The sequence below is a fragment of the Pseudonaja textilis genome, chromosome 16 (assembly GCF_049901715.1).
Source record: "Pseudonaja textilis isolate UNSWEBS1 chromosome 16, rPseTex1.2, whole genome shotgun sequence".
In the NCBI taxonomy this organism is placed as follows: domain Eukaryota; kingdom Metazoa; phylum Chordata; class Lepidosauria; order Squamata; family Elapidae; genus Pseudonaja; species Pseudonaja textilis.
Window position 1 is genome coordinate 1,542,114 of NC_142005.1, and position 12,052 is coordinate 1,554,165.

At 44.4% G+C, this 12,052-nt stretch overlaps 1 protein-coding gene across 1 annotated transcript; it reads left to right on the forward strand.

Annotated features, from left to right (window-relative positions):
* Positions 1-7,692: 7,692 nt before the first annotated feature.
* On the forward strand, positions 7,693-9,164 carry LOC113447462 (interferon-inducible GTPase 5-like; the record flags this gene model as incomplete). The annotated part of the gene is given in 2 exon segments (XM_026717683.2): positions 7,693-7,826; positions 7,828-9,164. Coding segments are annotated over 2 exon segments (1,059 nt in total), but the record flags the coding sequence as incomplete, so codon positions are not given.
* Positions 9,165-12,052: the final 2,888 nt, after the last annotated feature.

Sequence of the window (12,052 nt, forward strand, 5' to 3'; positions counted from 1 at the left end):
TGCACGGTGTCTCTTCTTTTCCAGAACCCAGGCTACTACTCTCTTATAGTCCGAGATATCGCCATATGGCACGTTCCCAACAACAACCCGATGAAGAAATGGCGGGAGGTTTCCTTCTTGAGATACCACACCGAGACAGGCTTCTTGTCTGGGGAAGGGGGTAACCTTCTCCGGCTCTATGAGGTGAGCCCAACCAACCTGGTTTTTTCTGCCTTTCTGCCTGTTGACTCACCAAATATGAGCACGTCTGTCTCTTGGACCCGATCTGGCTGATCCTAAAATGCTAAATATGCATTGATTGATGGATTTGATTGATTGCATTCGTAGCAACTCTGGGCTTTGGTGATTGATTGAAAGACCACCAGAATCTCAGAACAATATCTTAGAACTAGGAAGGGGAAGAAGGCATCTCAAAAGAGGATCAAAGCCAACCATCTTCTTCTTGATCTCCAGAAAACTTCACTTGGTCCTCGTGGTCCAAGAATTCACCACAATTAAGCTCAGTTTTGATGACTGGTCCTAGAGCCGGGTTGACAAGGACACCATAAAACGTCTTCATCTTCTGTCTGCTTTGCTGACGGATCGGTCATGCATAGAAGTAATCCAGCTGTGGTTTTGTCAGCTTTGGAAGCCATATTAGCACCAGACGCTTCAACACTGCCACTTTCTTGAGCCTGGGAAAATGGGAGGGGGGAATTTCTTGGAGAGCATGAGGTTAGATATAATAGCATTCTTCTTCTAATTTGAAGGTCATGTTATTTCTGCACCTGGTGGAGAGGACGTCTCAAGCTGGGACGGATGGGGATTGGGGCATGTGATGCAATGAAGGGTGCAGGGGGTTGATTTGTAGTTTTTACTTATTGCAAGGAAACCGGAACTTTCAGATTTGGGATTCCCAGATGTGCCAGTTTATTACTCTAATAAAAGAACTTTGGAGAGGATGTCTGTCTCGGAGTTATTTGTTTGGAGTGGAGGTTTTCTGGAACGCTGACAGTATCCTGAATCTCCAAGTTCCAACCAGTACCCCGAAAGGGGGCTGTCCAGGATGCCCCAGTACCGACCTAAAGCTCAGGCAGTGCAAAGACTCAGCAAAGATGGAGTAGAAGGAGGAGATCACCGAAGGAGCAGTGGGAATGGATACCGGGGGACTGATCGAGACCCGGTGTTCTCCTTCTGAAGAATTTTGCAAACCATTGAATCTGCAGTGGAGAGACGAAGGCTAGGCACTCGGCCCAAAGAAATGGATACCTGAAAAAGCTGCCAGACTAATCTGAATCCAGAGATGGAACTGGTGGAGAAGCTGCCTAAACACCTTTCCTTCTCCGGCCCAATGAAGTCGGGCCACGAGCCAGAATGGACAGACATGGGGCCTTTGAAGTCGGAAAACTCCCTAGACTGGGACCTGTTGCCTCCATCCCAAAGCCAATTGTTGGCAGAGCTCCCGGAGCACTTTGAGCGACTTGAAGTGGGAAGTTATGTCCCACAGTCCCAACCTCTCTAACCGAGATGAACTTAACACAACCTACGTTCACTTTTCCTGGTTTAGGACCAGGCAGTGGAGCCAACGGGGCGTCAGCAACATTCCACTCGGCTAGAGAGGACCGAAGAATTGGCTCAGCATGGCAGGGACAAGCAGCAAAGGGGAGACAGCAGATGCAGCCAACATTTGGGATGCTACAACCTCCAATTGCCCCCCCCCACCAGCCAGCGGTTATGCTACCTCCGGCAGAGTGTATTCCCCCAGGCTGGGGGTTCTATTTTGGTCATGGGTGGGTCCAGTGCCAGTGGATGCCAGCACCAGTTGCACCACCTGATGCGGGATAACCATGGGCCCAATTTGCAGCAACAATCCTGGCACAGCAATGGGGTCAGATCCAGCAGGAGGCTGCAGCCAACCCCACTTTTTCGACATGGCAACATGTTCAGCAGACAGCCCCTATTTTCAGCAGCAGCAGCAGCACAGCAGATTCCAGCTCCGTCACCCCTCGGAGCACCCCTGCAGGGACCCCCTCCTGCTGCCCACAGCAGCACCCCCACAGATTCCAGCTCAGCCGGCGGTCACCATGGCGATTCCACTATCCAGGCCAGCGCCACCAAGGTTTTTAGAGCAACTTTTGATGGGAAGCCTGAAAAACTTGCTTATTTCCTCAGCTGAATCTGGGCACATGTAGATCAATTTGGAAACCAATACGAAACAGACCACGCCCTAGTTTCCACAATTACAGATGAGCTGAATGAAGGAGACGCTTCCGCCTAGATAGCCCAGCTACACAATGAGGACGTTGCAGAGCTAAATGATGCAGATATATTTGTTGAGCTGTTCGGGGCCAGATTTGAAGACCGCGACAGAGTAGGTGAAAATGAAGACAAAATAAAGGAGATGAAGCAAGGTAATCAACCCATAAAAGGCTTTGTGTGGGACTTTAGACAGGCCACAGGTAATCTCATGCATTGGCCTGATAGGATACTTCTGCACTATTTTAAAGAAGCCATTGATCCCGAAGTCAGAAAAGCCTGTGGCATCTGAGGGGTACCAGAGCGACTGCAAGACTGGTATGCCGTGTCCATTGTTCTGGATAGAGAAATTCACCCACACCAAAAGTCTCCCTCTGAGAGACCCCGCAGGAGAACTTTGGCCAGACGTCCTCTGACCAAACCTGCCCAACCTACAGGAATTATCAAATGCTACCGTGGTGGCCAAGCTGGTCATCGGGCTTCCGAATGTCTGGCCCCTGCACAACCAAGTTCCACAACCAAGGCCCAGTACAGCGGCCAGAGGCAGGAGAGCTCCATGGAAGTCCCCAGACACCAATCAGTTTGCCAGACAAGCTGCAGAGGTTCCCCTCCCCACAGAAGAGAGTGGGGAACCAACGGATTAAAGAAAGTTGGGGCAATGGTTTATCTCTTATATCCTATTGTCCTCCTAATCCTGGAGGAAATAGGGGTGGCATTACTTGATTACAGGAGGATGTAATAGATTGCAGGTACATGTTTAACAATGAGTAAATGTATTAGAAAATATATTTACAGTAGGATTACATCAAGATAGCAAATATCTATAAAGAATTGTCTTCTTAATGCTATAATATACTATTCTCTTCATCTACATTTTATTTTTGAATTTTTTCTTATTTCTAACACAATGGAAATAACAACATTTGCACCTAGTCATCTCTGTGAACTGTCACCATTTTTATTTACAAAATTGGTTGTATATCTTTCGAAATCTTTGGGCCTTACTGAAAGGGGGGGGGGACACCTTTTCTTCTGCCTTTCTTTCACCCTCCCCTTTTCCTCAAAGTACTAAACTTTTTAAAAACAAATAAACAAAAGAACTTTTTTTTTAAAAAAGGAAACTTTCCAATGCATCTTATTCTTTGACTTTAACAAGCTTTAAACTTCAATATCGCATTTAGCTTCCTCCCTCCAAACTACCCTTATATGATATAATATATATAATATAATGTATGCCTGGCAACTGACTCATATTTATGACGGTTTCACTTAACTGTGTTACTAACAACAGCAGTGATTCAGTTAACAACTGTGGCAAGCAAGGTCGTAAAATGGGACAAAATTCCCTTCACCACTGTCTCGCTTAGCAGGAGAAATTTTGGGCTCAATTGTGGTCGTACGTTGAAGACTGACTGTGTTTTCCAAACTGCTTCTAAACCCACCTGAGGTGCCAGCTTGTTGCACAGAGTCCCGCCATGGAATGAATACAGGTAGTCCTCGACTTACAACAGTTCCCTTAGTGACTGTTCCAAGTTACAACGGCACTGAAAAAAGCGACGTATATGACCATTTTTTGCAGGTGTGTCCATTGCAGTGTCCGTATGATCATGTGATTTGCATTCGGATGCTTGGTAACCGTCTCGTATTTATGATGGTTGCAGCATCACGGGGTCACGGGATCCCCTTTTGCGACCACCTGACCATCAAAGTCAGGAGAGAAGCCAGATTCGTTTAACAACCTTAACATCTGCAGTGATTCACTTAGCAACTGTGGTGAGGAAAGTCGTCAAATGGGGCCAAACTCACTTAACAAATGTCTCAGCAACATACATTTTGGGCTCCATTTGTGGTCATAAGTCAAGGCTTACCTGTCCTGAAGCAGCTGCACATTTGGAGGACTTTCCATCAGCTGTTCCTCCAATTCTCCTTTCCTTGGTATAGTTTCTGCACCACAGAAGCGTTATTACCTTTCTTTTTTAATATATTGTAATATAGGTAGTCCTTGACTTACGACCACAATTGCCACCATCTTCTTTTAATGACCCCATAATCCCTTGTGGAGTGGAGTCTGGGCCACTGAATGGAGCTAGCAGAGTGTTTTACTGGCCTGATGCCCTTCCTGTCACCAATACGGAGTTTTGTTCAGCAGATATATTCTCATCATGCCCAGAGAGAGAAAAATATCTGCCTCTACCTAGGATTGAACTCACAAGCCTCCTGATTGTGAGATGAGAGCTCCACCTCTAGGCCACCGCACCACTCCGACTTACGACCACAATGGAACCCAAACTTTCTGTTGTTAAGTGAGACGTTTCTTTAGTGAGTTTTGCCCTATTTCACAAGCTTTCTTGCCACAGTTTTTAAGTGAATCACTGCAATTGATAAGTTAGTAGCACGGTCGTTAAGCAAATCTGGCTTCCCCATTGACTTTGCTGGTCAGAAGGTTGCAAAAGGGGATCACACAATTTTGAGACACAGCAACAGTCATGCCAATTGCCATGACTCTTAATTTTGATCACGTGACCATGGGGATATTTTGAAGATTGTAACTGTGAAAAGTGGTGACAAGTCGTTGTAACTTTGAACAGTCACTAAATGTACTGTTGTAAGTTGAGGACTACTTGTATTGCTTTTTTAAAAAAAATCACAGAAAAGAAGGAAGCAGAAAGGCAGAAAATGCAAAGACACATAGAATAGAATGAATGAGCTGGAAGGTACCTTGGAGGTCTTCTAGTCCAGCCCCTGCTCAAGCATATTGCATACTGCACGTTATCGAAAAATACAGGAACGAGTGCTTAAAAAAAAAGTAAGGAAGATGAATACAATAGAAAAAAATAAATAAAGTACAATATATCATTATGAAACTAAATAGTTACTGTTTATATATATATATATATATATATATATATATATATATATATATATATGTTTTCTTAAGTTTTGCGGGTACTTACATGTATGGCATTCAGCTTCGTTCGGGTATTTTCCCACGTCATTGTAGTTGTGCTTTTAAAGTTGTAGCAACGTTTTGGCAGATGAGATTCTGCCAAAACGTTGCTACAACTTTAAAAGCACAACTACAATGACGTGGGAAAATATATATATATTTTGCAAGCATTATGCAAGTGTGTGAATACACCCTTATACAATTTGTGCTTTTTTAAATTGACTGGATTATCTATGAGGCTTGCTCATACAGATTCTATATCTATTGACTCATTAAATGTATCTTTATTCATTTATATGCAGCCCATTTCCGACTTTGATTTTGGCGGAATGCAGAATAAAATTACAGCCTCAAGTCAGTCAACAGTAGCCATTCCTATAACCACAAACCCTATTAACTTACACCTTTCTGTCCCCCTTTCCTTCCCTCTTTATTTTGATTTCTATTTTATAGTGGGATCATTTTAATAAAAGTCTTTTTAAAGAGAAACGGGGAGTGATCAATCAATTGGAGTAGGCAAGAATATTTGTAGCTCAGGGTTGACCTTGAGACTCTTGGAGCCTGGTAGTTTTCTTGCAGACGTTTTGTGACCCTACTAGGAACATCTTCAGTGCTAGAAGGAGTGATGTTTGCTCTTTGTTTATGTACAAGTGTTGGTGGGTGTGTTCTTGGTGATTCCTAGATTAGGCTGTTGTTGGCTGTTTGATTGCTTGCCAGAGCTGGTAGCACCTCGATTAGAGTATTATTTATGATTTGATTGGTTTGGCACTACAGGGAAAGCCTCTAGTTAGTATACAAAATGACAGCCAAACCCTGTTGCATTTTCAGGTTGGCACTCTGTTTAGGAGGTCTGTTGTAATTCAATGTATACTTTTTAAACAGACTCAGGACAATGTGCCTGCACAGAACGTGGGTGGGGTCTGCTTCCTGTGGAATCTGTAACGTTTGCTTCGTGCAAACTCTGGCTTCACCCAGTTCTTCTGGGGGACGAAAGGAAGAAAGCGAACATCTGTGACATGCTCCGGCTGCTGCCATCGCCGCATCACCCAGTGCGGTGCTCTTCCCGGAGGGCTGCCTGCTTGCCCATCCGCCAGCAGGACTGGCCTGGAAACAGCATCCCATCTTGGCCTCCTCCTGCCCGGCCGTCAGCTTCTTGACATGAGCAGAGGCTCCTGGTTGGAGTGAGGGGGAACCGCAGTGCTGGGCTCCCACGGCGGCAAGAGCCAAGGGCATAGCTAGAATTGGGGAAAAAATGCTGCGCGGATGTGGCAGAAAGAACCGGGGCAACACCCAGCAGCTTGGACGAGAAGGCACAAGCAAGGTGGCGGCTGCTCTCACATCAAGAAGCTCTGGTTTTTTCCACCATGGCAAAACAGGTTGTAAAATCAGGCGTGACTCACTGAACCACCACCTCACTTGGGGAAATTTGCCTAATGAAAAAAATCACAAAATCACATGCAAGTTGCTTAATGACCACATTGCTTTGCCACAGCAGTTCCGGTTCCATTTGTGGTCATAAATCAAGGACTACCTGTATGTTTTTAGACTTGAGAGTGATGGAGAGATAACGCTGAAATTATTTTTTTGCCGCAGAGTTGACATCAATCCAATATAGCTTTGGACTGTAAAATTCCCGAATCTGGAGATCACACTTGGCCTATCTTCAAATCTATTCCAACATAATTGGGAAACTCCACTTCGGGGTGAGATATGAGAAGGCAGAGCCTCCCTTTTTTGGTTCCTGGATTTTGTTCCCATGATGCTAATATGTGGGAAAATGGCAATGTGACTCTAGGAAAGACAGCATGGAAAAGAGGCTATGAAACATCAGTGCCGAGACAGACATCCAAGGTTTTATAAAGCACACAGCCTGGTCATTCAAAGATTCTTCATTCAACAATGATCCGAAATATACAGAATCATAACAACCGGTTCTATGGAACCGGTCTGAACCATTAGAAGCCCACCCCTTCTTTTAGGGCTAACATCCTATCTGTGACTCTCATAGTGGCAGCCCAGGCCAGGTCACTGCACTGCACGATCACATTTTATCAACCCCTTCATGGTAAAAATATGCACGCAGGCCCAGTGGTGCGATTCATTTTTTTTACTATCAGTTCTGTGGGTGTGGCTTGGTGGCCGTGGCAGGGGAAGGTTACTGCAAAATCCCCATTCCCTCTCCACCCCACTGACCTGCTTTCTGGCTCTGTTCTCCTGTGCAGGGCAACCAAAGGAGACCCAGCCAATCAGCTGGGACTCAGGAGGCAGAGAATAGATGGGGGCAGGGCAGGTCAGAGGTGGGATTTGCCGGTTCTCTGAACGGCTCAAAATTTCCGCTACTGGTTCTCCAGAACTGGTCAGAATCTGTTGAATACCATCTCTGCAGAGGCTTCTCTTTTATCACACAACGTCTACTAATGCAATGTTCTCCCCCTTGGTTCTTCAGATCTTCCTCCCTGGGTTGACCAGCAAAGTTAAGCTGTTGACTCCATAGGAGAATCAGGAGAATCAGGGCGGACTTCATCAACACGTTTCGGGACCTCTGTGAGGAAGATGAAGGGGCAGCCCTTACTGGGAAGATGGAGACCCATAAAACTGCTGTGGCTTATCCATACCGCAAGTACCCCAAAGTAATCCTGTGGGATCCATGTCTAGAATCCAGGCTTCAGTGCCAAGCGTTACATGGAGAAGATGGAGGTGGCCTCCTATGACTTCTTTTTAATCATTGCTTCTCATCACTTCAGGTCCTTCCATGCTAAGCTGGCTCATTATCTCAAGAAAGCTGGCAAAGGATACTATTTTGTCTGCTCCAAAGTAGAGGCAGATCTCCACTCAGTCCGTCAGAGCAACCCATCTAGCTTCAACAAGATGATCACCTTGCAGAAGATCCGGGAAGATTGCCTTCAAGATCTTCAAGCCGAGAAAGTGAGATCTCCTAAGATCTTCCTTATTTCCAGTATTTTACTCAGCAAGTATGACTTCTACCTTCTGGAAGAGGCTCTGGAGCAGAACCCGGATCTACCAAAGAGCCATTCATTCCTCCTTGCCACCCCCAACATTTCCCATCGCATCTTGGAGAAGAAGAAGGACGCGATGCTAGAACACTTGTGGTTGGTGGCCGTGGTGGCCTGTGGCATCCGGACCGAAGCTATCCCCGATATTTCGGTGGTGTGTAATGTGGATCTGCTGGTCAGAACCATGCGAGGTTACTGCATCTGCTTTGACTTGGAAGAGGAGTCCTTAAGGAAGACCGCTGAACATGTAGTCCAGCCCGTTGAGCAGTTGAAGGCCCTGGTCAGGTGTCCACTGGCTCATGCAGTCAACAAAGCACTTGTGGTGGAACTGCTCGTCCAAGCAGCCAGCAGAGCGCCCAACCTACCAAAGCAGCTTGTGCCCATGGCCTCCGTAGGGTTGTCGTTTGCTGTGGTCTACAGCATGTTAAAAAAAATTGTGGAGGATGTGGCAACCGAAGCCCACAGGCTTCTGGTCAAGGTGTTTATGAGCCATAAGGACACAAGTGAGGCTGAGACATCCGTATCAAAAATCTTGGAGAACCAGGGAAATTCTTAAGGGGTTTTCAAGGGTCTCTACGTCCAAGGTGGACACCATGAAGTTCTAGAAAAGAAGCTACACTTTTATCTTCTCCGATGTTCTTTCAAACCAGGGTCGTTTGCTTAAGAGAGTAAATCAGGAGTAACCCTCTCACTAATCTGATTTATTTCCCCCAAATGGAGTACTTCCCTGAGGTGTTTACTCCGTTGTCTCTCGTTTCCTGTTTCTCAACCATGTTAACTTTAAGACGGGTGGACTTCAACTTCCAGAAATCCCCAACCAGCTATGCTTATGAAATATCTTTGTGCAATGTGTGACTGGCCCATTTCTGTTTGTAACTTTGCCCAAGAGACCCGGAGATTGCCAACAGTTGAGCAGGCTGCAGTTTGTAAATTATTTTACAAATGTGTCCCATTTAAGTCCCCAAGACTCCCTGGAGTTTCTTTCTCTTCTCTACTCTGTCTGCCCCCAGTGATGTCTCTGGAAAGTAGCATTTTCCATCAGAATCAACATCTGGAAGGGTGATTGAGGTTCATCCTTGGAAACTTTCAAAGAGATTGAACAAAGACTCAGATTGAACGAAGAGTTGCAACAAAAGTCAAAGATATTTTTAAAAAGGTTTCTTCCAACATATAAATAGCCAAAAAAAATCAAGGAAACAAACAGTTCACTTAACAGAAGACAGCAAGGAAGTAACAGGCAGCATTAACTCATTCCTTGAAACAATAAAAAGAAAAAAAAAACAACAATAGTCCAAGCTACCAAAACCATAACTAGAACAGAATATGTGGTGCCCCTGGGGGAGAATGACTCCCAGGGAGAGGAGGAACAGCCAACAGGGAGTGGGAGTGTGGCTCCAGAGGTGGTGGAGGAAGCTGGGGAAGGGCAGAGGCCGGCTGAGCAGTCAGAGGAGGACCCAGGCCCATCCCCTCTCCATCCTAGGGCACACAGGGAGGAGAGGATCAGGGAGAGACATGGTCTACTCAGGAGGAGAGGGCCATGATCCTCTTCATGGGTTGCAGGTGTGAGATCTGCATAAAAGTCTGGACCTGCATGCTAACAGATGCTAGAGACAAATTAGCGTTTTATTCCTAGATGAGGTTTATCTTGGTTGGCGTTCTTCCAACAGACTGTACCTGGTTATCTTCCTGAAGTTGGTAATTATTTATCCTGGTTTGTCGTGGAACTTTATTCAGTGCGGTTTGTTTTTGGTTTTTGCTTCGTTATCTGCTCTTTGAATTTCATTTGGAATGTTATTTTGAAAATAGTTGAATCTTTAACTGTGACCAATTAAACAGGGAAGCCAAGTTGAAGGCATTAAAGGACCTTTATTTACATTTTGGTTTTTGTTATATTTCTGATACGCTCCGGGTCATCACAGACTAGACAGACTAGAAATAAAACTTAAAATAAACAAAAAAAAAATGGTAAGAGAACACCTGTCTGATCTTGATGAATATAAATCACCGGGACCTGACAGATTACACCCCAGAGTTTACAGGAGCTGGCAGATGTCATCTCAGAACCATTTTACCATATCTTTCAAAAATTCAAAGGCTTTGGACAGAGATACACAGGTGGTTAGAAAAGATGATAGGGAAACATATAGACTATAAACTGAATTGTTTTATTAGGTATAATATCAGAAAAACTTGATAAGAAAACGATGTATTTAATATTACATGTCTTAACAACAATGAGGATTATTTTCACACAATACTGGAAAAATGAAGAAACACTGTAAGTTGAAGAGATAGTCAGGAAGATACCAGATTGTGCAGAAATTGATATATTGACATTGAAAATTAAGCAGAAAGAGAGCATAGAATATTATCAAATTATCAAATTTATTTTACCAAAGGTTGGAAAAAAGGGTGGAGATTAAGAATGCAATTTGTATTGTTAAATAAATTAAATACCTAGACAACACAATCAGGGGTGGGATTCTACCAGTTCGCACCTATTCGCTAGAACCAGTTGTTAACATTCTAAGCAGTTCGGAGAACCAGTTCTTAGAAGAAATGACTGCCCTAATCCTGTAAGGAAGGCAGGAAGGAAACATTCTGGTGTTGCTTACAGAAACTGCCTCTCCGTTAACTCTTATTACATTCTTGGTAGGACTAGACTTCCTGTCTCAGGAACTTCTCTGGAGTTTTTTCCTCTCCTTTGCTGGTTCTTTGCTTGTGTGGAGTGACCATTCAAAGTTACAATGGCACTGAAAAAAAGTGACTTATGACCACTTTTCACACTGACGACTGTTGCAGCATCCCCATAGTCATGAGAGGCCAGGCGAGGAGATGCATGCCTCAATGTGAGTGATATTGAGTTGGCCACACCCAGCCAATAACATGACCACCAAGCCATGTCCACCCAGTCACATGACCACCAGGTAATTTAAAAAAAAACAGATCTGCCAACACCTATAAATGACTAAAGTAATAACTAGCAGCCAAGCACGGGTTTGTTGAAAACAGATCATGCCAAAGCAATCTTGTTTCATTTTTCCACATAGTGACTAAATTAGTAGACCAGCGAAATACTGTGGACATAATACTTCAGTAAGACATTCAACAAAGTAGACCACAACCTCCTTCTTGGTAAGCTAGAAAAAAAGTGGGATAGATAGCATCACCACTAGATGGATTTGTAACTGGCTGACAAACCATAACCAACTAGTAGCCCTTAATGGGTCTAAGTCTACATGGAGGGAAGTAAGCAGTTGGGGTACCACAAGGTTCTGTCTTAAGCCCAGGACTCTTCAATATCTTCATAAATGACTTAGATGAGGGAATAGAATAGAAGGGGAACTCATCAAATTTGCAAGCTGGCAGGAATAGCCAACACCCCAGAAGACAGGCTCAAGATCCATACTTGAACCCTGGGTCCTATCTAACAAAATGAAATTCAATGTACAGAAAAGTAAAGTCCTACACTTAGGCAAGAAAAACGAGCACACATATAGATTGGGCGAAACCAGGCTTAACTGCAAGAGGTATCTTGGAGCCTTAGTGGACAACTAGTTAAATATGAGGCAGCAGTGTGCAGCGGCAGCCAAAAAGCACAATGCAATCCTAAGATAGCATCAACAGAGGGATACTCTGAGGCCCACACTCTCTCCCCTTCAAACAATAAGAATGAACTTTGGAAAACTGGGTATTTCAAAAGGAATTCTTTATTGAAGAAGAAAAAGATCCAGGTGAGGTTCAAAGCAAGGTCTGATATCCCTCCAGGCATGCAGCTTAGATAAAGGGAGTTAGAACCCCTCCCCCCCTTAGTCCGGTGTGGATTTTGTCAATATAAAGAAGCAACGTGTTAATC